Source organism: Gorilla gorilla, chromosome 13 (assembly GCF_029281585.2).
Source record: "Gorilla gorilla gorilla isolate KB3781 chromosome 13, NHGRI_mGorGor1-v2.1_pri, whole genome shotgun sequence".
Taxonomy (NCBI): domain Eukaryota; kingdom Metazoa; phylum Chordata; class Mammalia; order Primates; family Hominidae; genus Gorilla; species Gorilla gorilla.
The window spans coordinates 103,211,253-103,238,378 of NC_073237.2; the positions used below are offsets into that span (position 1 = coordinate 103,211,253).

The window sequence follows — 27,126 nt, forward strand, 5'->3', positions numbered from 1 at the left end:
TTTGAAGCAAGTTGATTTGTGACCATTCCATGTGCATTGTTAACTAACAAAATAGGAGTGAATCATTCTGTCTGTGGTATTACTCAGGTTGAGCCCTGCCTTTGAGCTGAATCCAAGTCCCACAATCAATCCCCTCCCCACTCAGCCATCTCCCCCTACAAAATCACTGGACAAGTTGCTGCCATAAGTAGCAGTGCATTTGGCTCTGCCAGAACTGGTCAGTCAAGAAGTAGCCTCCAAGCAGCTACTATGTGCCTAGAGCTGGGGTGAATACTACATATTTTACAGCCGTGTCAGAGATCCCTGTTCCACTTGATTCTGCAGTCCAGTAAAGGAGTCCAAATGCTTCCATCCATAGAACACACTCCATAAACACTTACTTGGTGCAGAATTGATATAATGCAGACTTCATTGCTGTGGAACTGAGGCCCTTGGAAGCACTCACTATGTGCCAGTCACTGGACTTCACATATTGGTCTTATATAATCTCCAGAGCACCCTATGAAGTTGCCAATGTTATCTTCTCCACTTGACAAATGAGGACACAGAGGTGTGTTGGGTTAAAAGTTGCTGCAGACCTAGAAGGAGGCTCCTCAACACTCTGGGAGCTGAAAAGTTGTCTGTTTTCCAGTTGTTGCTGGGTTTTGCCATCTATATAATGGGAAGTAATAATTCTCATAAGGTCATGGTGAAGGGCAACAAGAGACTTTATAAAAAACACCTGACACAGATGCTAGACAGAGCTGGCTAAGACAGTGAAAGGTGAACCTGGATCTCACTACCTGATCCCTCCAGCTTCTTGGAAATTTAATACCCTACACCTGAATCCAGCATCACTGGGCAGCATTTCTGTGGGGTGAGTTTGGAGTGGGTGTAGGAGCTATCCTAAGGGAACAACCTATTGCTTTAACGGTGATTAAAAATATAGCTTAACCTAGAGCGAGGATTTTCTTACACTGCATGGAAATAGGTGAAAATAAAAGAAAAAAAGGGTTAAGAAACCCACTGGGTTTGTTGGCTCAGAGACTCCCGCTCGGGGACAATTTTAGAAGAGCTCTGTGCTTTGAAATGTGGCTGCTCATTCTTGTTCTTGATCAACCATAGCCTTTCTCACCTGATTTCCGTGTAGCATCACTTAGAGCTCTACGTGTATCTAAATATATATATGCTTATACCCAGATGTGCTCTTTCCTCTTGATTATCGAATCTTTTAAGAAATCTCCACAGTTGTTCCCTCCGGGCTCTCACAGCACTGTTCATAGCAAGCCATCAATTGTGACCAACTCCTTGAAGTCAGTAGGCATCTTACCTCCAGTCAGGTCTTGAGGAGGAAGCACTGTGGCCTTGCCCACGGCCTGTGAGCTCTAAATACCATCTGAGGTTGCTCACAAGCTGTCTACGGTTGAGGCCAAGTCATTTATATAAAGAGGCTTTTGTGCTCAACACTTTTTGTTGGATTTTTTCAGTGTGGTAAAGACATCTATATGATCTAAACGAACAGCAGGAAACCTTACTTCCTCATCACACAATTCAAAAGAGTCACAGGTGAATTATGCATTCGGTATTGTGAGAGCTTCTCAATTAACAATGGCAGATGCCACCCAGAGTTTCCTCCAAAAAACATTAGAAAAAGGATCCTTCACCACACATTCATTTCCCTGCAACTTTCCTGCCTGTTTCAAGGAGGGTTTTTAAGAACACACACTTTGAATTACAAATACTGTTTAATGAAGAAGGAATAGCTACAGTGGCAGAAAAAACAAACACACACATTTTTGGGACTGGGCATTCAGGATCCCCAAGTTATGCTTCTGTTTCTTCATTGGTTACCTGGGCAACATAAACCCATATCTGCTTTTCTGAGCCACTACAAGTCTTTGGGCAAAATGGATAGTCTGTATGCTACATATCTGGGATGAGTGCATTTCTAATGGAGGAAAATAGGTAAAACAGTGTATACAGTGAAAATATAGTTCTAAACACCTGAAGGTAATCCATGAATACCTTTTCACAGATTGCAAAGGGCTCTATTTGTATGGTCTCAGGTGTTGATTGTTTATCAAAAAGCTATGATGCATTTAAATACATGGTACCCATTACACCTGAGCATCTCACAAACATCGATGCCTACTGATGGGTGAAAAAAATGAGGGATAGAGAGCTGCATACTGAATAATCTCAAGTGGCTTCCAGATGTGCTGATAGCATGTGTTTTGAGTTTTGGCTTATAGCTGATTTAGGGGCAAGACTAGAAATTAATGCCTTTGGTTTCTTGAGACAGCCATGGATTCTGAATTACATTGCATTCAAGTTCTTAAATGTTCAGAAGCCATTGTCCATGTAATTAAAAAAGACCCAGGCTTATTTCAGCAAACATGGTTCAGTGTTTCAGTGGGAAGACTCTTAAACCTCAGTATCCAAAGAGAGAGTAGCATTTGGTCAGTTGCATTTTCTTTTTAAATCTGGGTTTTCCAGAACAGTATTTTCAGTTTGTACTCTTTTTTTTTTTTTTTTTTTTTGGATGTTTGTAGCATGTTTGTTGAGCACTTGCTTTAGGCCAGCCACTGGACTAAGTTCTGGGGTACGTCGACTTAAAACAATTATAGATAGATGGATGGATGCACACATGGATACATGAATGGATAGATGGATGGATGGCCTAATTTCAAAGAGATCATAGTCTCGTAGGGGCAAAATAAATTAACCTTAATACAGCATGATATGTAGTAGTAGGGGAGTCTAAGGGGGGAATTTAATATGTGTATCTAGAAGTGTCAAGGAAAATCTTCATGGTGATGGCAGATTTGGACTGAGTTCAGTTTTGAAAGATGAGTAAGAGTTTGTCAGACTGAAAAGTATAAGAAGGATATTGCAAGAATGTACAACAATGCAGGGGGAAAAGGCATAAAAAGTGAATATTAGAAGCCCTGTATGTGACTGGCATTAAGCACAGCATGGAAACAGTGTGGGCATGGGAGTGAGGATCGGCCTGGAAAGATGAAGGAGAGTGTGAGCCCCATGGTTCAGAGTTTGGACTTTTTTCTGTAAGAAAGTGAGTATCATGATCACATTTGCATTTTAGAAAAGAAAGGAATCATAGGGGGAGAAGAAACTGGAAAATGGAATGCCAGTTAGGAACATGTTGCAGTAGAAGTTCACACAGCAACCACGAGGGCCTGAACAAAAGCCATGGCAGTGGGCTAGTGAGTGGATCACAGAGATAGAGTTTCTCAGGAGGCTGAACCAACAGAGCTTTTGACTCATTGAATGTGTGGAATGAAAGAGAGAAATGAATCAAGGATTTATTCTGATTTCATTGACTGGGTGAATGAATGGTGATGTCATTGACAAAAAATATAGAAAGACGAATGAATATGTTCCCAAGTATACGATCTAGTGAACTGAAAAGTCCAGGAATCCTCCTTGGCCTCAGGTCAGACCTGCCTGGATTTCTCAAAAATATAAAGAAAAAACATGAGGCTTCACACAAAATAAGGCCTTTGAGAAACCTTTTCAATGAATGTAAGTATGATGGGAAACTAGATCTCAAAAAAGAGAAAGATTGCCCATTTTTTGCCATGTTTGTATCATTTTGCAGGCTAATATTTTGTTCTGTTTTGTTTTCTCAATCTATTCCCTGATCATATTTCAAGGTTTTGTTTTTACTCATCAGAATGACAGGAAGTTTTCAGTGTGTGTTTCCTTCAAGTTTGGCCTCAACCTTATTTTCAGGATTAGGCGTTTGTTTTTCCGTTTGCCTCCATGACAACAGAGTCCAGAATTCCTATATATAGTCATCCAGCATCCATTGTCCCCCTGGCCATTGTATCATAATCTTGTGCGTCCAGGCCAGAGAGCTCCACTGATGACAGTAGACAAGGAGGTGCCAGAGTCCTTGGCCTGGAGATTTTCAAGGCATAATCAAAAGAAGGAAATAAAATAATGTGACTGCCTTTAGAGGCGTATGTTCCCCGTTAGACACTATGGAATGGAAATGGTTTGTATTCTAAAGCTTAGTTTCGAACATAATTTTCTTTTGGAATAGCCCATAGATAAAGAACATTTTTGAGGCTCTTCAGAGGAAATACTTGGAAAGTTGCATTGGTGATTTGTGGTTTTTATTGTTTCTCTGGATACCAAATTCTGCTCAGTGTTAACAGCACTTGAGAAACAGGTATTTTGAGAATGGGAATTAAATCAAGGTACAAAGGAATTCGGATAGAACCGAGAAGAATTTTTTAAATCAGCAGACTTCTTGAGTCTGTGAATCATCTTGATAGCTCTGTGTTACACACTGTTTTAATAACTTAAAACAATATATATGTATCTGGACTTAACAAAGTTGTCCACAAGTTTAATCCAGGAAACATTTTCTTAAGTACCTTTCCAGGCAATTCTAAGCAATTGAGATACATCAGCGAAAAAGACAGCATGAACCCTTGCTCCTGTGGAGCTGACATTACCTGCTTGGTTGTCATTTCAGATTGACAGGAACAATGCCTTGTGTGCCTGTATAGCACGGCTGTCCACAAATTCAATCTAATGGATATTTTCTTAAGTACCATCATTAAGTATTTATGGTGATAATTAAAGTTTGTGAAGTTTGTAAAGAACCTAACAGATTATCTTGTCTAAAGGCACCTAAAAAAATGACTGCAGTAAAAAACATATAACATGGGAATTTACCCTCTTAACAAATTTCTAAGTATATAGGATAGTATTGTTAACTGTATACACATTGTTATACAGCAGATCGCTAGAACTCTTTCATCTTACATGACTGAAACTCTATATCCATAGAACAACAACTCTCCACTTCCTTCTACCCACAGCCCCTGGCAACCACCATTCTACTGTCTGTCTGTATGGGTTTGACTGCTCTAGGTGCCTCATGGAAGTGGCATCATGCAGTATTTGTCCCTCTGTGACTGGCTTTAGCATATAACAAGATTTCCTTCTTTTTTAAGGCTAAATAATATTCGTGTGTGTGTGTGTTATACACCACATTTTCTCTCATTCACATGTTCATGAACACTTAGGTTGCTTCTACCTCCTGGCTATTGTAACTAATGCTGTAGTGAACTTGGGAGTACATATCTCTTCAAGATCTTAATTTCAGTTCTTTTGGATAAATATCCAGTAGTGGGATTGCTTGATCATACGATAGTTCTGTTTTTAATTTTTTGAGGAAATTCCATGCTATTTTCCGTGAGACTGTACCGTTTTTGCATTCCAAACAACAGCACACAAGGGTTCCAGTTTCTCCACAGCCTTGCCAGCACTTATTTTCTTTTTTTGATAATCACCATCCTAACTAGGGAATCCTTTTCAAAATGCCTTAAGCATGTTAATTTCATTTAAAATGTAAATACATGTATTCATCAGTATTGTGATACAGGGTAAAGCCTATGTATTTGAATCTCGTTCCTTTGATTGAAGTTCCCTGTTTTCTCCCTTGTGTAAACCACACTCACCTGCACTGCGTTGTGTGTTACTTCCAGTTTCCATTTCTTTGAAGTGGAATGAGAACTTAGACATTTGTGAAACAGTCTTAGAGCAGAGTCCTTCTAGATTTTTATGTTCTCAATCTTTTATAGTTGGTCTTGCCAAAATGTAACTTAACAGTAATTTTTTTTTAGCAACTTGACTTTATCAAGTCTTTTCAAAGCATTCAACATAGCTTTCATAGAAATAACACTTTTATACCTATATTTTATCTTATAGAATATTAATTAAATTGAATGAGCTCAGTAGCAAATATAACTGGTACAAAAATGTTTTAGGAGCAAATGAAACTAATGATTCTTGTTAGCATTAGGTCTAGTGCTAGAAGCAGAAATGGATGGACCTGCTAAAGGATGGTGTACAGCATCAGCCTAGACACCACTGTTGCCATGGTTCTTCTTTGGTTAGAATGTTTTAAGGTCAGAGACATTGATTTAGCCAAGTTTGCTTAAGGAGGACTTGTAAATGTAATATGAGGTATAATGAGATCAGGGCAAGAATCACAATGTGTATGTATTGGCAAAGCATAGAGGAAAGCAAAGAGTTCTGTTTGGATTGCTGGGAAAAATCTTCACAGAGGGTGTGACATTTCAGCTGAGTTTTGAAGGATGGGTAAGAATTTGCCAGGGAAAAAGAAGAGAAAGTGCACTGGTGGCGTTGATTAAGGATCCCCAAGGATGCAATACGTAGAATTTGCAAGAAATTGGAAGCTAGCTGGAAGTGAGGCTGGAGACGTGGGCTGAGACGAGACTGAAGAGCTTTACTCTTGAGCAATAGGGCACACTCATATCATAATCGTATATGAGTAATGATATGTATGCTGGCTGAACTGGAATTGATCTTAGAAGAAGAAACACCAGGTAGGAGACTTCAAGAGTTGCCCATATGTGATAGGAGGACCTCAATGAACAAGGGGTAGGGAAGGCAGGACTGAGGAGGAAAATGAATGGAGGCGGGTCATGAGGCATGTCTCTGATGCGTTATACCTGTTTAAATGTGCTGCCACAGGGAAGGGAGAAATCTGAAACTTTGAAGGAAGAATCTCACAGTTTGAGCTCAAACAAAGTGGTGGGCCATTTACCAATATTCAGAACGCAGAAGGAGATGTTTAGGGAAAGATGGTGTCAGTTCTCAACGTGGTGAGTTTCAGGAGTCCATCAGACACAAAGCTTGAACAGTCTTTCAGCTTTAGATGAAGACTCAGATGATCACAAAGCTCAGTAGGTTTCCCATTGCAGAATTCTGTTTCTGGTCGCTACAGATTCCTGGATCACTGTCGCATACATGAAAATACTGAAACTATTTTTGTCCTTTGCCTAAGTTTATTAGCAGTTGTATAATAGAAGTTGCATGGCATCCCAAAAGTTTCCTGGCTATTAAATAAAGTACATTTTTAGCTGCCCTCTTACCTTTGTTTGTGTACCTTTCTCAAATTTTCTTCACTAGAAATAATGGTCTATACATCTAGCTTATTTGGGTTCTCCCTCAACCTCCTCACTTTGGGCATTTACAATATCTTAAGTTACCCACAGATAATATTCTGTTTCTAATGGCCCATGCTACCAACCATTAGTTGCTAAATAGTCTGCTTTTCGGAAGAAAATTACAATCCATGTATTATTTTGAACTTCCTATGCTATTTTAGAACTTGGCGACTTTAAATTGTCCCTTACACAACCTACCCCACCCTCTGATGTACATGTTTTTCTGTTGAGACTCATCATTTCTTTACCCTGGGGAAATTAAGTCATTTTTTTTTCATTGTGATAATAATGTAGTTGTTGAATTTCTGTTTAGTTTCTCCAAAATGTACGACTTAAGGTGGAGGTGTAGTGAGTTGAACGTTTAGGTAGCTGCGTGTCTAGTGTTGATTTCATTAATTAGCACACTAATTAATACTAGTTATATTTATTAATGGACACTCATAGTTCTCTTGACATCCCCTCTCCATCTCTCTCACTCCCACATTCTGTGAGGCACAAAGTGCTGCTGATTTTTCCTTCCTTCCCCTGCCTGTTTATAAATACCTCTATTAAAACATTTTGTTTGCATTGTATCACGATCAATTATTTACATCTTTGTCTGAGAAAGTGAGTTGCTTGAGGTCAAGGCTCAAGTCTTACTGTCCCAGAACAGGGTCTCCTATTTATTAAATGCTCAGTAAATATTTGCTGAATGAATGGGTGTAATTGAATCATTTGCCCCTTGGCCACCTCTAAAATTTGCTTGCCTAAAATTCCTTGTCTTTTATTTTTTCTTGGTACTTGATTCACACTGACCAACAAGCCTGTCTTCCAAGTCTGCACAAAAATCTAGCTCAAATATAATTAAATGTAGTTGCTGGCACCAAGGTACTTCTGTTCCCTTTCACCTTCACTCATATTCTCTATGCAGGGCTGCAGAAAATTGAGAATTGATCCTCTGGTATGGCTTCCTCTTTGTATCACTTAGAGCGTGCAAGGGGGCTGTCCTCTGCGGCTCCTACAATTTGCTGTCCAATTGACTCTTATTCTTCCTTGTGTCTTCCTTAAACTTACAATAGCTGAACTCTCCTGTTACTGTTCATTTGTTCTCTTTGCCTCTTTTATTCCTTCAATCAGTGGAGTAAGTTTACTAGACATGGAGAGGCCTATATTTTCATAAGTCAACTGCTCAGCTGTCTCCCCTAATAAATATGAGTTTCTAGAAAGCATCTCTCATGTCTTCTTTGACTTTGGATCCCCAGAGCCAGCACATGACCTGGCACTAGCACAATGTTAACTAAATGTTGTGGAATTGGAACTTTGAATACTCAAGAAAGTCTCATTCTCTCAGGCTTATGGTCCATTTATTTGTCGTTTGCCTTTATAAAGTCAAATTTCTTGTGATTGTTTCATTTTTTCTCTAAGTTTTGGATAAAAAAAGGAAAAAAATCAAAACAACTCAAACTGTTATTCTAGAGAGCTGGAATTAGCAAAAAAAAAAGTCCAATTTCTCCAGGAACATGAAAAATGAGAGGGTTAGGACATCCCATTTAGAATTCAGCCCTTACCTGGTTTGAAATCCTGAGCTGTTCAAGAGCCACGAAAAAGCACCCATCTCTCATTTGCATTTGTGTATCTTTCTTTTCCCAGCCAAACCCCACTTGAGGAATGTTAGAGTGTTATTATTTGAGGACAATTTATCAAGCATCTATCTAAACCATGACATTTAGACAGATAGGTTTCCAGTTCTGGGTATTTGCAGGGCTCATCTTCACAACATGCTTCTAGAAATGTCTCCTGTGTGGTCCCTTATTTTGTTTATATAAGCATTTTGAAATTTCGGATATTCTTTCTCTTTTTGAGTCTTGCTTTATTTTTTTTCATAATGCTTCAAAATGTTAGTGTTTTCTTCCCTATTCATTTTAGTGTTATTTTCTATCTATTCTATTATCATTTGCATCTGTTCTAATGTTATTTTCTTAACTATTTCAACCTTTCTATCACTTTCTCTCTTTCCTCTCTACTATGTGTTTATTGCTGAAGCAACGTTCATGTTCTTTTTGGCTCCTCTGATTTGTATCACAGAACCCTAGAGGTCACCACTGAGAACAGATGCCCTAAGACACAAGACTCAGACTTTATAATCAGACAGGTCTTTGTTCAAATCCTACCTCTGCTTCTTCGTGTCTATGTGACCCGTCATCCTCAGCTTCAGCTACCTCACTGGTAAAATTGAGATGTAAACCCAATTAGACCGCACACCATAGTTGTGAGAATTAATTGCTGGCTTCTGAATAAATTCTAAATCCTATAGGCACTGTGACCATCATTGCTAAAATTCTAATTTGATCCTGATTTTAATTCATTTCTTATGATAGCTTACAAACTGGAGAACTCCATATAACTTAATTAAATTTATTTTATAACTACAATTATACATTATAATTTCATTTCTAAAACTTCGCATATAATTAAAGTCACAAGTCAGAGAATAAAACTCTTTTCTCAGACTGTATGTGTCAGGGTTGGTTGGTTGGTTGGTTGGTTGGGAATGTATGGTGATGCTAAGCCATGACCTGCTTTTAAAGGTGGACCACCTTAGTCTTTGCTGTTGGTTCCATTGTAGATACCACTGGCCACACAGGTGTTAAAGATGTAACTTGTGTGAGCCACAGTTGGGTGCAGAACTTCCCACTGAATTCACATCCATGTGATTCAGCTGCTGTATTTCCCCATGACTAGAAGTCTGACTCTCCCAACACAAGGATATTTTTAACCTTTCTTTCCTTAAGCTCAAAATGAAAGAAAATAGTCTTAATGATGATTTTTAACTTATGTGACATGCCCTTCACAGCTAACAATCTGTTTGCCTTTCTAACCTGGGCACCGAATGACCTCCTTCCTGCTCTTCAGGCCATGCTTCATGAACAAACAGGAATTTTATGTAGCTTAGCAAGTGGGCTTTTTAAAGATCGGTGGAATGATACACACTCATGTCTTTATCACTTTAGTGCCCAAAGTGCTAAAATCCTACATTATTCACAAATTCCACGTGAGCGAGAGCGAAATTGAGAATGTTGGCAGCAGAAAGGAAAGTAAAGCCCTAAGAAAATCCAAAAAGTTGTAACCTGGGCATTATTACAAATGTATCCTAAATGATGGGATTTGCTTGTTTTTGTCAATAAACCTGTCCATCTGATTTTAACCAGGAGGAAAAAAAAATTTTATGACATGGACGCATTAGCTGTTCCTTTTGCACTGCCATTTGAGAAGGGCAATGAGCCTCTGTTTCTTGGAATGCTTTTCCCGTGACTTCTTGCATTTTTATTTCTTCAGGTTTTCCATACTGTATAAATACCAGAGTTAAAATATAGAATTTGTTTTTTGAGATGGATGAAATAATATGCAATAGGCCCTAGAGACAAGATAAAAATGTGTTAACTGAAAGAGATTGGGGTCCTTGGAGGGGGTCTGCCTGACAGATCAGTGCACATGTTGAGTTGGGGGTGGATGGAAGGTCTGGGAGTGCATTCGTCTGGCTTATCATCTGGCTAGGAGCCGTTCATTTCTTTATAGTTTTGCTAGAAAGGGACTGAAGATGTCAGGTACCTGGTATCTGAGATGACTACAAGCATCCATACTAATCTGGGAGATCCAGGGATGTGCCTTGTTATGGAGGGGACTGTGACTCCTTTAAGACCTAGACCATCACTTGGGAGATTTGTTTTGGTCTCTGGGTGGATTGTGGATGGTAGACAGATCACAGGCCAGCAGGACCTGGCTTTGGCCTTGCTGGTTATAGAATTTCTATTCTGCCGAGCTAAGAGTGCAAACTAGGACCAACATTACCAAGAGGACAGAAGCTATCTGGGGATCCTGGCTGGCAGTGCTCAACTTACAGCTCAAGCCTATGATAACAAGAGAGGTGGAGTGTGTTTTGTGCTTCATTGTGCGTGTGTTTCAAGCAGAAACTAGACTTGAGGGCTTAAATAGAAAACATCTCAAACAATCCATGAAATGGTAAACAAACCTGCTATTGAATGAGAAGAATGAAAAGTTGACAATTGCATTATTGTGATCCAGAGTGGGTTCATCAGCTAGGGTAGAGGAATAAAGAAAAAGGAGATAAAAGAACTGGGTAAAATGAATTCAGTTGTCATTCCTTTCTTCCTTTGTCTTCCATTTACACCTGGTAATGAACCTATGGAGGCTTGGAGACATTGTTCAGGTTTCCTTTTGTTTTATTTTTTTGTGTGTGGCAGGTTTGTTTACAATTTCCAAAGGGGTTTTTCTCAATCTTGAGGAATATGAATTGAGGAGGCGGGGAGGAGAATAAGAAGGGGAAGATATTTGAGTGTTTTGCAGACAGGCGGTGGCCCAGCAGTCAGGGAGGCTGCTCTGCTTTTGTTTTCCTGTTCGAAGAGGCTGATGGGATGGATGGTGCTGGTTTCATCAAGTATGGGTTTTAGAGAATTCCTCCATGTCCTGCCTTAGGGAATTATGCTTTGGAAAATTAAGTGTCCATCAAATCAGGAGGAGGCTTGTACAGTTTCTATCCCCTTTCCCCCCTGCTTTTTGAAAGGCTTAAGAAAAGAGCCCTTTGTTTTCTTTTCAAGGAAAGTTACACTGAAATTCATCTGTGTGGTATTCATGGACTTCATTTGTGTCATTCATAGGCAGCTGTAGGTTATATAGGACAATGTTTTTGAATTTCTAACCTCCACATTGAAAGCAGCATGTTGGGAAAAGGTTCAAGACCTTTTACTTTTCCTCTCCCCCAACCCCTTTATTTATTTATTTTTACTTTTTTTTCTCTCTCTTTTTTTTAATTCGAAGAAGAAACGCTGAGATTTCCCCTCCTCCCTCCTAGATCAGATTTCTCCACCGCATGCCATTGAAGCTTCTCGGGGTTAAGATTTGTGCCTGTCATTTCCGACATTTTCCTCAGAATCGCAAACTTTAAAATACCTTTCAGGGAAACTTGTTTGGAATTTCATTTTAATGGGATTTATGAATAAATCTCCATCTTAATGCTGACTAAGCTTTAAACATCCATTCCAGGAGAACGCTATTGGATTTTTATATTTTAAAATTTAAATCACTTGAGTGTGAAGGCATAAAACATTTTTATATTTGTGTGAGTGCCTTGTGCTTGAGCATTTCTGTTAAAGACTGATTTTTTTTTTAATTTGGTTGCTTGAATAAATGTGGGCTGCAAAGGAGGAGATGTTGCATCATGTCCTTTCCTTTGTCGTGTAGACGCCTGTGTACATTATGCAGGTTTATTTTCTCACCTACAGGGAAGGGTATTCTGTGGCAACCTGTTGCCATGCTGCGATTTCCTTTAAAAAAAAAACCAAAAAAAACCAAAAAAAAAACAAAAACAAAAAAACGGTTTACTTTCTTCCTACGCTTTGAAACCTTTAACCTCAAAATTTTATTTTTAAATGCCATGAGCCCTCAAAGTCAGATTAAAAGAGGTGATAGTTCCTCCCAGCATGCATTCCCCAAATCTGTGTTGTAGAATGTAAATGAAGATAAAAGATGGAATCATAATCATCCCTCTTAAAAAAAAAAAAAGAACTCTCAAAACTAACATTGGTCAAAAGATGCAAACATTCTGTTATAAAATTAGTAAGTTCTGGGAATCCAATGTGCAGCATAGTGACTATAATTTATAATACTTGAAATTTGTGTGGTGTACTTGAAATTTGCTGGGGGAGTAGGTCTTCGGTGTGTTCCCTGCACATTACAAATGGTAACTGTGAGGTGATGGATACGTTCATTAAATTGATTGTGGTCATCATTTCACAGCAGATACATATATCAAATTATCATCTTGTACACCTTAAGTATAAACAATTTCCGTTTGTCAATTATACCTTAGTAAAGCTGGAGGGTAAAAAGAAACCTGATGTCAGGGGTTTTCAAGCATCGATCCCCTACTGTGTTCTCTGTGCCCCGTGTCATTTTTCCCGTCTCTTCACAGACTCATCATATTCAGAGCCCCCAGATGTTCAGCAGCAGTTGAACCACTATCAGTCAGCTGCCCTGGCAAGGAACAACAGCCGTGTTAGCCCTGTGCCTCTTTCTGGGGCTGCTGCTGGCACTGAGCAGAAAACTGAAGCCGTGCTTCACTGCGAATTCTGTGAATTCTCCTCCGGCTACATCCAGAGCATCAGGCGTCATTACCGGGACAAGCATGGTGGGAAGAAGCTTTTCAAGTGCAAAGACTGCTCCTTTTACACAGGCTTTAAGTAAGTGATGTAATGAACAGCTGTGGAAAACAAGGTGGCCGCCCCTGCTCCACCCCTCACTGCAGGCTTCCCTTACACTTTCCTACTTGGAGCTTATGGGAGGCCCTGCCCATGCGATGATGTAGGGGTTGGGTCCAGGCTTCATGGAAGGAGGGTAGTTTCAGAAGACTGCTTTGGGATTTGGGAAGGGATGAAGAGCTATATCAGAACAAATGAGTTTTAAAATGGGAGCAAATGGGCTCTCAAGTAGTGTAAGATTGAAGCAAATGATTTCCTCCCATGCTTGGAGTGGTGTTTCCCTTCAGAGAACTGTCTCTTCTCCTTTTTTTAGCTTTGGAAAAAAAAGTATGTTCTTGGAAGCAAAGTCAAAGTCAAGAGAAAACATCCGGCAGTAGTGTCTTCCCTGCTCCCCTGATAGGAAATTCTTTAATTCTTAAAATCATAGTATTGAAAGACACGTAGAGAATCAAGACCCTGGCACTTCCAACACTACACTTGAGCAATCTTAGAGTGATTGCTCCAGTCTAGAAAAAGAGAATCCATAGTCACCCTTGCCCCTGTGGATGACAGAATTGATGGACTCAATTATTAAGAATGGAATGCTTCCTATGATGTAATCTAAACTTCTGCATTTGAATCTCATCCTGTGAGATAGTGTTTAGGTTAGTGGTTACAGGTGTAGAGTGTGGAGCCTGACTGCCTGGGTGATTCTGGACAAGTCACTAAGACACTCTCTGTGTCCCTCTTTTGTTACCTATAAAATAAAGATAATAATAGTACCTACATCATAGGGCTCTTATGAGCAATAAATGAACCAGTGTATCTTGAAGTACTTAGAATAGTGCCTGGCACAAAGCAAACACTAGTAAGTGTAATAATATCGTAGATAGAAAGCTATTATAATAATATGACATTAGATATCATAGATAAAAAGCTATTATTTTCTGTTCCTATTGTAATCAGGATCTGAGCCTTAGACTACTTCAATACATGCTTCACACCGAGAGGCTTCATGTCCAAAGAAAAAGAAGAATTGGAAGAAGAAGAAGTCTCTTTCCCACCAGCATCGTAGTAGCTGGGATTTGATGGAACGTGTGTTCTATCTCTATTAATTTGCTCCAGTTACTTTTCAGATAAATACATGTGTGATTTGGTGCTGAGAGAAGGCTAGAGGACCCCAGAGGGCAAGGGCCGACAGACAGGCAGACACACTTTCTCCAGAGAGCAACACTCGGGTTCACAAGAAAGGGTCCCTGCCCATTAAAGTCTTGGCTTTATCGATTTTAATGAGACATTTAAGGCTTTGCAAATTTTGAAGATTTGAAAAGGATGGAGGAAGAGGCAGCAGTACCATTCCACCTTTAAGCTGGTACAACACCACTTAGTTTACCTAATCATCAATCATGATGATTGACTTCCTGGACAACTTGTCCTCCCCCCCTTACCTGTGAAGAATTATACAGGCAGTTTCTAAGTCAACCTAGCTTTAAAATAGTCTCTCTCCTCCCAAGCATGATGAAAAATAGTTCCTTTTTTGGGATTTTGTTTTCATACTCTTAATAGACAATTTTTAAGAATAAGGTGTTTGGGGAATTTGTTTCTTTTCAAACTAAGCTCTGAACCCAGCCCAGGGCACAGTTTCCAGAAAGAAGTTACTACCATTTGACAGTGTTCAGATTCGGTTGAGTGACCAAGTTTCTGGGTGGTCAACAAACATGATTAACAGATTTTTTTTTAGCCCCGCAAGCAGGAGAGCCGCACTTGGACATATATAACGGGTTTGCCAGCAGGAAATGTGAAAATGCAATGATCCCTGGTTACACGCATCACCTCTCCTCCCAAACTCTCTCCTAGATCTGCTTTTACTATGCACGTGGAAGCTGGGCACTCAGCGGTTCCCGAGGAGGGCCCCAAAGATCTTCGCTGTCCTCTCTGCCTCTATCACACCAAATACAAGCGCAACATGATTGACCACATCGTGCTGCACCGAGGTAACCTTTCTAACTTGGTTTTCTTGGATGCAGCGGGGGGCAGGCAGCAGAGATGGCCTTCTAGGGATGCTCTCTCAGAGTGGCAGTAGCACCTGTGCCTTGTTCCTCACCTTATCTTCAGGCAAGAAACCACAGTGATAACCACAGTGACAGCCAAAAGGGCAAAAACACCTTCCTGCTGGGAGTATTTCCTCCACCTGGAGGGAGGCAAAGGTGATGGATTCTGCAGTGAACACTTCCGTAGGGCTTCCCAGCATGGGGGATTTGTACATTCTGACAATTCTGCCACCCACAGCCTTGCGTAGACTGCATAGAAGGAATGAACAAGAAACAAAACGGGTGGGTGAAAGCAAATGTGAAATGTGGAGAGCTCTATGGCTGTGAGAGATTCTTTCAAGAAGACCAAAATGATTTCCAAAGCAGAACATGGAACTTCCTTTGAAATGGTTGGAGGGAGAGAGAATTCTTTAAAATAATGTATATTATACATTCTAATAATAGTCTCTATTATATATTCTAATAATAATTAGAAAATCCATGGGCTTTGGATTTAAATTCTGGTTTTAGAGCCTACTGTGTTTAACCTCTCCATCCATTAAAAGAGATGATTGTACCTATGAGATAATGGGTAAAGTGTCCAGTGGTTTTTCATAATGGATGCATAATGACTGTTCCATAAATGTTGGTTCCTGCTGATAAACAGTGATACTTCTTTTAAGTCCACTTCGGTCTTTCTTTGAGTTGCATTTACCCTTGGCCAATTAAAACATTGTTAAACAACAGGCTTCCTCTTCATTGGAAGGAAAAATATGTAGAACCTGTTTCGTCCTGAAAAGATTCAAGCTACAGGTGGTTAGAAAAAGATTACTGGAGTGCTCATTGCCAGTCTTGATTGGTGTTTCTACTGATCTTTCCATCTACTTCATTCTTTCTCTCCATCCCTTCTTTTCATCCTCTTCCCTCCTATCTTCATTCCTTCGCCTCTGACCTTAGAAAGCCTTTCAATATTTGTCACATATGCCTCAAAAGCAATGAGTGTCATCTGTTGTCTTGCTGGGATGTCACTCACTCTGAAATGCTGAGTATTTGGGGGCCATTGGCAACACACCTCACATTGCCCCTGAGCCATTGCCTTTGGCCAATACATTTGTGACGTACTCACCCATGTTCATGCAAACTCAACGGAAGGCTGGACATTTAACATGCACAGATTTCCCTCCTCCCCCTTGCACTCTAATGAGACATGAGATCGTTGCTGGCTAGGATGTCCACCTGCAAGCTGGGAGAAGCATCACAGGAACATTTAGGCAGGAATTCTTGGCCCGAGTGGTCCTGCCTGGTGTTCCGCCTCAGTCACCTGGCTTCCGGTCCCCCAGCCCATGTGTTGCGGTGGCTCTGTGCCCTATCACAGCTTGGTAAGGGGCCATCAGCAGGGCTGCTGCCGAGCAGACACGGCGAATCTTCACTTTCTGTGGTTGGTTCCTTTCTTTTCCCATATTGCTGCCTGGCAGGAACAGAGCTTTGATGCCTAACAAGCTCAATGACTTTCCCTCCCTGAGCTGAGAACACAAGAAAGGGGGAAGCAAAGAGAGATTAAACACTACGACCACAAATACTCCCATAGCATTCTACCCTCAACAAAGTGCCGCTTACACGCACAGTCACTTCATCTTCCAGCAACATTGTGAAGGATACTATTACTCTATTCCCGTTGTATGCCTGTGAAACTTGAGAGTGAGACAAACTACTTTTTAAAATAATTTAATGTACTTATTTGCCATCTACTTCATTTCACAAAGGTTTTTAGATATCTTAAAGACGTGTGTGCCGAACTATAGGTTTAAAAACAAATAAGGAAATTGGGGTAAATGCAAAATAAGAAGAAACTAGTGGAAAGTTCACCTCTAAGTATGAAAAAGCTAGCTGAGAGTTTGGATACCCAGTGGATACCATGAGGTGCCATGCACTTGTTCACAGTGGGCTGCAGATTTCACCCTGAGATTCCTTGCCTACCATGGTAGAAAAGAAAACCACAGAAGCAACCAGATTTCAACTGCTTGTTAGACTTTTTTGAACTGTCATTCAGGAAATTTTCAGGAATCCTAGACACTGAAACCTAGAGGAATTTGTCTAGCAGGTTTTCCTGAAGGGCACAGTGTGTGACGTAGTGCATATTGTGCCCACCATAAATACAATAGTAAGTTTTGCAGGGCGCATGAGAGCTGGAATCACTCACTCAAAGTCACCCAACTGGTAAGCAGTCAATTGCAGTCCTTTGATCCCATGTCTCATTACATTACCTGTCACTGGTTATTTGTGGTCTCTTCTGTTTACTTGTAAGGATCATTTTCAGAGTCCTTATCAAGGTCAGAAAACATCCATCTGAAATGAACATGAGCATTTGAGGATTAATAGTAATAATAACAACATTAACAATAATAACAACAATGGTTACTGTTGCTGGTTGCTTGCCTAGCAGGTACTGTGCTAAGTGCTTTACAGTATGTCATTTTATAGAATTCTCACAAAATCCTATGTGGTGGATGACTGTTATCCCCCATGATGAGGAAATAAATGGATTCAGAAAGGCTAACAACTTGATGAACATGAAATGTCTAGTAAGTAATCCAGCTGGGATTTAAACCCAGGCTTGTCTGACCCACAGCTCTTGCCTTTACCCACCAGGCGTCACTCTCTCACCCTGAGAGAGGTAGTGTCACCCTGTTGAGTGTTCTAGTAGCTGTGGCGGCTGGGTTCAAAGACAGAATTATCAGAGGAGGTCAGAGGGGAAGTCCACGGATCCACAGGCAGCGGAGTGCCTCAGGACAGCCATGTATACCATCTGTGTCCCGGCCTGGCTTTGGTGTCCATCTCTACTCAAAATGGCAGCTCAGTAGGAAGCTGACCTTGACAAGCCGAGAGACAGAGCTGCATGTCTGCCTTGCAATTTTGAGTTGGGGCCGATCTCAAAGTAACAAGATGTGGCTCCTTCTGCACCTGTCCTCTTCCTGCTCTATCCATGACATCCTTGGTCTCTCAGGTCCACAGTACAAGATCTTTCTGAGGTCTTAGTTAATTAAAGCATGTGGGATGAAAAGCAAGAAAACCAACTTCTGAACTGGCCCAGAGACCGAACTACTGCTGGCGGAAATAGTTTCCATTGCTTTTTGTCTGTATAAATTGATATATTTAAGTAGAGAGAGAATCTACTTCACTCATGGGACATCTGAATATGAACTAATCAGGGATTTATGTTGGCCACAGCAAAAGAGAGTATGATGTTTACTCATGTGTTCAGCAAACATTCATTATTTGCTTGTTACGTGCCACACTATGTGCCACACTATGCTTGGTTCTTTGGGCAAAATGGGGAACATAAGACCCGGTACCCACTCTCCTCAGAGATGAGCATGTGCGTAGTATAGACAAGACAGTGAGTGATGGGTATCTAGGTTTATTTCTGTTTGTAGTAGAGAGGGGTGGCTTTCAAACTGAACCATGATAACATTTCAACAGGCAGAGAAGACTTAAGGCAGGGCTTATTGGTTTGCAAGGACTATTGTAACAAGTGACCACCAACTGTGTAGATTAAAACAACAGAAATGTATTCTCTCACAGTTCTGGAAGCTAGAACTCTGAAATCAAGGTGTTGACAGAGCTGTGTTTCCTCTGAAGGCACAAGAGAAGGATCCTTATTTGCCTCTTCCTAGCTTCTGACGGCTCCCAGCATTCCTTGATGCTACTTGCCTTATAGCTGCATCACTCTCATGTTTGTCTCCATGTTCATATGGGCTTTTTCTCTATGTGTATCTCTTTGTGCCCTCTTTTCTTCTTATAAGAACACTAGTCATTGGGTTTAGGGCACACCCTAATCTAGTGTGGCCTTAACTGATTGCCATCTGCAAAGAACCTATGTCCCAATAAAGTCTGGGGTTCCAGGTAGACTTAAGTTTATGGGGGACACTCTTCAACCCACTACACGAGGGAAGAGACGATTTAATAAACCACTGAGGTCAGTGGAAGTAAGACATGTTTGCAGAATGTTATTAGACATTTCCGGGGTCCTGAAGAGAATAGGAAGCATACCAGAGAAGTATGTTCTGGCCAAATTATGAAGCGCCTGGATACTAATATAGAAGTTGGAACTTTAGTCAGTAGACAGATGGGAAGCCAGGACAAATTCTGATCAGGTTACTGATGAGACACTTATTGAATACTAATTTAGCAAAGGTTGAAGCAAAGGATTGGTAGACCCATCTCATTCAGGAACTGTGAACTTAGGTCAGATCAACATTTGGTGAGATTGACCATGATTTGATGAGTTTAACTAGGGAAAAATTAAGCCCTGAACTTCTGTTTCAAGGATGAAGTCAGTGGTAGGACTTTTGGTAGGTTTTCATTCATGCAACAAATATTTATTGAACACTCACTATATGCCAGCCTTATTTTGTTTTTGGCTTTTTGAAGGAGACTTTTTATTATTTTTATGTACAGAAAACTGAACAGTGTACATTTAACCCAGTTTAGTGGCAAGTTTTTTAGCTTCTGCCTTTTACAGCTTGGCAACACAAGCCATGGATTTTGGACCAAGGACCTTGCCTCCTCAGTGATGTGGGATCTCATCATACCTGTCATTGTAATTGGTCCTGATGGCTTCTACCAGCTTAGCCAAAGCGCCTTTGTCTTCCAAGTTAACGTGTGTGAAGGCAACAGTAGTGCAGATCTCCCTGTGGACTAGGCACCCCAATTTGGCCATCTCCTTGATAATACAATAGGGAACTCCCTTCTTAGGACTCAGGGCAAGCAAGAAGACAGCCAGCTCCATGGGATCCACATCATGTGCAGTCACCATCGGCTGAGCTTTCTTATTCTCTACTGAGGTGGTAAGAGTATTAACTCCTGCTGGAAGGACAGGTGGCCTCTTCGTGGGGACATTCCCTTTGCTGGCAGCTTTCTTCTCAATGCAGGCCAACAATCTTCTTCTCTTGCTTTGTCTCTAGCCAGTTTAAGCGGTTGAGTAGCTGTTAGGGGTCCAAGTCATGGGTGAACTGGTTAATCACAGGAGTCATTCTGAGCTGCTTACAGGGTAGCCCTTTACTACTATAGCCAGAAGTAGTGGGAATATTTGACAAAGGGACTAAGGTCCCTTTGGGGCTGGAGGTCCTGTCTTATGCCAACATTCTTAAGCCTTTTCTCGAACAAGGGATTCACCACCCTCTTGGCCTCCTACTTTTTCATGACAGCAGGAGCCAAGGCCATCTTCTTCCCCTTGGCCTTTTTTTCTTTTGGCATCTTGGGCAGCTGGAGGAGAAAGCTCTAGCATTGTTTTAAGCTGTAGGGATACAGCCATGAAGAGTCAGGCAAGGTTTCTGCACTGAAGGAATTTGAACTTGAATGAGAAGAGAGACTTAAAAACAGGTGAATAAATAGTTTTATGAGGGTATTCCTATTGAGTTGATCACCATTGGAAGCACAATGTTTCATGCTTAGCTTTGCCCATATATATGTATCTTGCACATCCATAGTGAGCCTTAAAAACTGGCCACAGATTTTAGGGATGAAACACAGTTTTGCCAAATATTTACATTGTAATTTTGGAACCATGTAATCACTGCTATGGGTCTTTAATTGGCATATTAACTTAAAGTTTCTGTTTCCCAATACATAGACAAATGCTGCATTTAACTGAACCTTGCAAGTGGGAGCCTTGGGAAGGAAATAATCTCCCCTAATTTATCTGATCAGTGTCATTTTTCTTGAGAATAAAGTCTACAGTGAGATTGCCAATCTTTAATTTTATTCAGTGAAATTACATGTTTCCTTTCAACTTCTCCAAATACCTTTGCCTGATAGAATTAGAGGTGCCATTTCCAGTTCCTTCTAGCTTGAGGATGGCAGCCTGGCTAACATCAAAACCTCATACTTCCTACCAGGAACTGTTTTGCTTGTGTTTATGTTTGTCTATTTATGGCTATGTTTTGGGATGATTTATATAAAAATAATGTTATTTTCTTCATAGCTTTCTCTAATACTCAGACTTTGTCACTTCTTTGCTTTGGTGCAAAGAGGGACTCAGTCCTCTAGAGTGGCAATTTGCACACAAAGTTTTGGTGGAGTGAAGAACTTCCAATCTCATTGCTTCATGTAGACTTGGCATGTTCTGGGAAGGAAACCCACCTATGTTGTGGTGTGCCTTTCAGGAAGGATTTTTGCTAGTTGAATCTGGGCTCTGCAGTGGTGTGGTTTCTCGCCAATTTGAGCAGAAGTGAACCCTCTGTATTGCAGCTGTGCAGAATTTTCCACTGACCTCCATGGAGGCTTGAAAGCATGCTATTCTCAGCTCTTGTTGCACCTTAGTACACATGTGCTTCAATGTGACATTACTCTCGGGCCCAACCTCTTCGGTTTTATGTCCTGCTGCAGCACCAAGCATCTTTTGAGTAGGAGGAGATGAGAGACACAATCCATCTTGTAGTTGAACTGGTGAAGTCATAATATTTTTGCAGCCAGTGCTAGAAGCTGAGTCACAATGAGTGTGATTCAGGCCTTGAGTTTTCACCCAAGGTAATTTTGAGAGGTGTGAAGTCAAAAAGACCCACAGTTGTCACTGCCCCCATAGAAAAAGCCCTGAGCACTGAGCTTCTGTAACCAAGGCAGAGCCCAGTCTATACCTGGAACCATTCCAGTTTTTAACTTTTATGTCTTTCATTTGCCTCAAGGATGAATGACCTCATTCAGAAAACACTGTCAGTCATTTGCCCACCTTTTAAAGTCTGTCTTTTTTTATTTTTATCTTGGTCATGTTAACCATGTTTTTAGAAAGGGGAAAAAGCTAACTTTTTTCTAAAATTAATATCTCAGTGAAAACTCACATAATTAAGAGATTTGGTAGACTGGCATTGTCTTAGTTTGGAAATGAGAAGTTCTAGATTTCAGATTTAAGTTCAGCAGGGATTTGACCCTTCCCTCAAATGTAGAAGGTGCTTGAAAGACATTCAGATATAAAGGGTTACCTTAGAAATCTGTAGCTTTTGCATTTTTTAAATATTATGAATGAAAGGCTTATAAGCACACACATACAGACTGGAGAGTTCTTATCAGGGGTGCAGGAGGAGGGCCCTGGCAGAGATCAGAAGACCTGTGTTCCCAGGTCACAGCTTTGTGCTGAACCAGAGGTGTGACTTTGAGGAAGTAGCTTAATTGATCAGTTCTCGGTTTCCACATCAACAAACTGAAGAAAATAGAAGTGACTTTGCAGGGTGTTATGAGAACAAAAAGTTATGTCAAGGGTAGAACACCTAACGGTGCTTGAGCCATAGCGAGCACTTAATAGTCTGCAGTGGTGTTCACATGAATAATTACTTGAACTTCAGGGTATTATTCTGACTATTCATGACTTTGTGTAAAATTCACTTAGACACACATAGTGAAATTGGAAACTGCAAAGAAAACCAACCTAAGTGGTAGAGGAATTGAAAAGGAGGCTCATAAAAAAGTTTGAAAGAACTGATTATTAATTGTGGAGAAGTGAAGACTGGAGAGTCACTGAATGACTGTCTTTGAGGCGTGTGGGACATCATTATATGAAAAATGATACCAGGCTGTTCTTCTTCACTGCAGAGGTCAACGGAACCAAGGCAGGCAGGACAGGGCAAAGCCAAAGAATGAAAGTAGAAACAGTAGAGATGATAACATATAAATGAGGAACAAAAATGTAGAGAGAGCAAGGGGGATGCAGTCCCAAGGAAGATGCCAGTAAAGTTCATGTCAACACTTCCCATGAACTCCTAAGGTCTGAAGGCATATCCCCAGCATGGGGGCAGTTCCCCGTGGTTCAGCCTGCATGCCCCATCTCTTGCTGTTGACACTAGCTTGTTCATGGGTTCTGTCCATGAGTGCCTTAACCAGCGTAGTTGCAGTTAATGCCTGGCACTTTGCTTAGAGCGGTGATTCTCAACTGAGGTCAATTTGCCTCCCCAGAGTGTGTTAGTCTGCAGGCATTTTTGGTTGTCACAGCTGGAGAGAAGGGGGTGCTTTTGACACCTAGTGGGTAGAGGCCACAGTTATTGCTAAACATCCTGCAATGCACAGGCTGGCCCCCCACAACAAGGAATTATCCTGTCCCAAAATTTCAATAATGCTACTTTTTAGAAACCTTGAGTTACAAGAATAGAATATCCTAGCATGAGCTCCTTAAGATTTACTAGTTTATGCCAAAGCATTTTTTTTTCTCCGTTTACACCAAACCATACAACTGAATGGTTAGAGGACTTAAACAGTTGCTATTCTAAAAAAATGTGTGGATTACATTATAATCATGTGTTTCTTAGCTGTCTGCTATACTTGGGTTTAAAAATATTTATATTTCTAAATAAGCAACTGATTCTTTGTATAGGGAAAATAACATGCATTAGAGCTCCAGGGAGTATGTTGCAGATACCACCTTCCACGCTTCCTCTGCCCAGCATTTTGCTGGCCGATTAATCGCTGCATTCAGGGACTCCCAAGGCAGTGACTGCCCTACAATCAGAGTGTTGTGGTTGAGACTAAGGCACGACATTGGGTGGGGAAAATTCCCTAGGGCCTGCACACTGACCAGCAACAAAGGGAGGACTCTAAAGAGTGAGTCGCATCGGTGTACAACGTACCGATGCCCTGGAAACATTGCTATTCAGTGACTCTGGGAATAAATCATGCTTTCTTGACTTAATAATACATTGCTGTTTCTAAATAATATAAGTATATGTTGTGTGTGCGTCCATTTGTAAACTTTCTGAGTCTTCTGAAATCCAGACACAGCATGAAAACACATGCTATATTTGATTCTTGCATAAATAGCACAGATTTTAATTTTATCCCAGTTATGGATATCTGGCGTGTGCGCTGATACTCTGGGCAGACTGGTGTGAAATTTAATTTGAGCAGTTAAACACAAGGGTGAGAGAGTGCAAAATAAACAAGCACACGCATTTCCAGCCCTACAGCATTTGGTATGTTAACGGGAAAAGCACCCAAATCCTCTCTCTCTTTTATTTTTTCCCTCTGACAATCAGATTACAGACTGTCTAAAAAGACACAAATCCTCCCTGTCTCCTGCGCAACCCTACCTCCCCCGATTGTTGCCTGCAGTCATTTCATTTGTGAGCTCTTCATAGTTGGAGTTTTAGTGAATGAAAGTGTACAGGTTTGCTTTCAGACTTGATATTAGATGAGAAATCCCCTTAGTTTCAAAAGGAGGGAAGAGTCTCTTTGAGAATACCTTAGAAGGGGAAATGAGAATGGAATTGGAAATAGTGAGAAATAATAGATTTACAGTTAAGCAGACCTGGTTTCACATCTCTGCTTTGCCAACTGCAATGTCTATGACCTTTGGAGAGTTACTTAAAGACTCGTTGCCCATTTGTACTTATTTGTAAAAATGAGAGTAACTCCAGCCTCATAAAGTTGCTGATAGAAAGGTACCAGAACATAGGTGCCTGGTGAATGTCAGTTTCTTTCCCCATTAAAGACATCTGTAAGTCCAGCCTCAGTTGCACTTGCTGAGGAAGGAAGGCATGCTAATGGTTGTTGTCAGTAATCATTAATGTTGGTAAAAATTGCAGCTACTTCTATTCCTCCCCCTTGCCTTAATCACCTCCATTCAGGAATTAGCAAGCACCTACTAGCCCGCCCCACCTCTATTTATAGGTCATTCTGGGTATTAAGTACACAAAGAGCTTTTGGTCTTAGAAACACCCACTCATTCCTGAGGAATATGTTGTTTGGGGGTTAGGGGAGGGGCAGGGTGCATGTGCGTCAGTTCAAGGAACCAGATCCACGAGGAGCAGCAAGATTGGGTGAGTTTCTTCTTGTATTCCAAAGAAAGAACTTCTGTTTTGCCATCAGTAAAAATTCCCATCTTTCCATTCAATTTGTTTCCGCAGAAGAGCGTGTTGTCCCCATTGAAGTTTGCCGGTCCAAACTGTCCAAATACTTGCAGGGAGTAGTTTTCCGCTGTGATAAGTGTACCTTCACCTGCTCCAGTGATGAGAGCCTCCAGCAACATATAGAAAAGCACAATGAACTGAAACCTTACAAATGCCAGCTCTGCTACTATGAGACCAAGCACACGGAGGAACTGGACAGCCACCTTCGGGATGAGCATAAGGTACTTACCAGGACTTCCTGCTCCCGCCTCAGCACACTTGTGGGGAGGGGCCAAGAGGGAGACACCACTGCATTTAGTCACGCCCACTGTGTACCAGATGGAGATGTGAACTCAAAGAGCTTTTAAAGTGAGGTCTAGTTTCTTCTATTAGAAACATAAGGTCATTTTTAAAAATTGCGAAACACAGGTTGGGTGGAAGGGAAATCACCCATAATTCTACCACACTAGTCCAAATGCTGAACATTTCTGGTCTGTTCTCTAGACCCACTTTCATTTGTTTTACGTAATTGTGATTATACTATACATAAAACATGATACCTCACATTTTTAAAGCTTATTCTAAAAGAAGTATTTTGCTATGTTATTTGAAATGTTAATACATTTTAAATGACAAGGTTTGGCAGTTTCTATAAAGGACCAGAGAGCAAATATTTTAGCCTTTGCAGGCCTAAAATGTAGTCTTTGTGGCAATTAAGAAAGCAGCCATGCTGGAGTTCAAGACCAGCCTGGGCAACATGGTGAAACCCCATCTCTACAAAAAATACAAAAGATTAGCCAGGCATGGTGGTGTGCACCTGTGGTCCCAACTACTTGGGAGGCTGAGGAGGGAGGATCACTTGAGCCTGGGAGGTGGAGGTTGCAGTGAAGTGAGATAGCACCACTGCACTGGAGCGTGGGCGACAAAAAAAGAAAGAAAGCAGCCATAGACAATACATAAATGAGCCAACATGGCTATGTTCCAGTAAAAGTTTATTTACAAAGACAGGCAACAGGCTGTGGGCCCACAGTTGCCAACCCCTGTTCTGATAGAATTACCTCTGTGTTTCTCAGTCTTGTACGTGGTTTCCAATATTTTGCTAACTACAAAGATTTGTCAAGGCATTACCCAGTATGTCTGAACATTATAAGGATTGTAAAATATATGTTCTGGGAGGAAGGAGACTCGAGAATGAATACATTAGTACAGGACATAAAATAGAGGATTGGTGAAAAAAAATTCTCTTCCAGAGGTTTGCCGATCAGAGGGTAGAAATCACACAGGACAACTTCCTCACTCTGCACAGGGCTCATCTGGCATCTCATGAACTGAGATGATCATTTCTGGTTTTGTGTATTGCCCAGAGTACAGAAGGAGCTATAATTAGTATTTGTTTAATGACAAGAGCCTATCAAAATGCTTTTTAATTAGCCAACAAGTCCAAAATATCTATTGAGTATTTACTGAAGGCACAAGGAGAAGCACTTTTGATATTGTTTGCTTTTTCCTTGCTCTGTATCCTCATGAGTGGAAATATAGTCCTTCTTTTCTGGCCTTACAAACCCACATTATAAAGAATTTAGTCTGAATCATCTGCACCCATGGGTTAGAATTGCTCTGTGGGGTGTTGAGAGAGAAGGCTGAGCTTTGTCACCTGTCCACAATGGACCAGTTTAATGGTAACTTCTCTGCTTTGGAATGCACTTATTTTCCAATGTGTCTGCCCGAGAAAATGAAGCAGAGAGGAAAAGCCTGAATTACCTCACTTAAAATTTTTCATATCCTTTCTTTTTCAAACTTCCTGGGCATTTCTTCCCCAAACTTAAGGGTAAATTACTCATCTTTTTCAAACAAAGCTTTCTATAATTATTCACATGTATCTTATTTATGTAACTACCTCAGACCTTTTTATTACAGTGTTTAAGCCTCCAGGCTGATATTTTCAGACAGAACAAATCAGAAAGAAGATTATTCTCTGGTTGTTGCACGGTAGCTTGTAAATCAC

The 27,126-nt window shown here is 40.7% G+C and overlaps 1 protein-coding gene across 8 annotated transcripts in view; it reads left to right on the forward strand.

Moving 5' to 3' along the window:
- Nucleotides 1–27,126, forward strand: part of ZNF462 (zinc finger protein 462) — a 153,998-nt gene that overhangs the window by 99,407 nt on the left and 27,465 nt on the right. For all 8 annotated transcript variants that reach the window (XM_063696656.1, XM_063696657.1, XM_031014640.3 and 5 more), the window contains 3 exons: nt 12,958–13,225; nt 15,080–15,216; nt 25,140–25,363. In XM_063696656.1, coding sequence (XP_063552726.1) covers nt 12,958–13,225; nt 15,080–15,216; nt 25,140–25,363 — 629 coding nt within the window. The remainder of the gene's footprint in view (nt 1–12,957; nt 13,226–15,079; nt 15,217–25,139; nt 25,364–27,126) is intronic.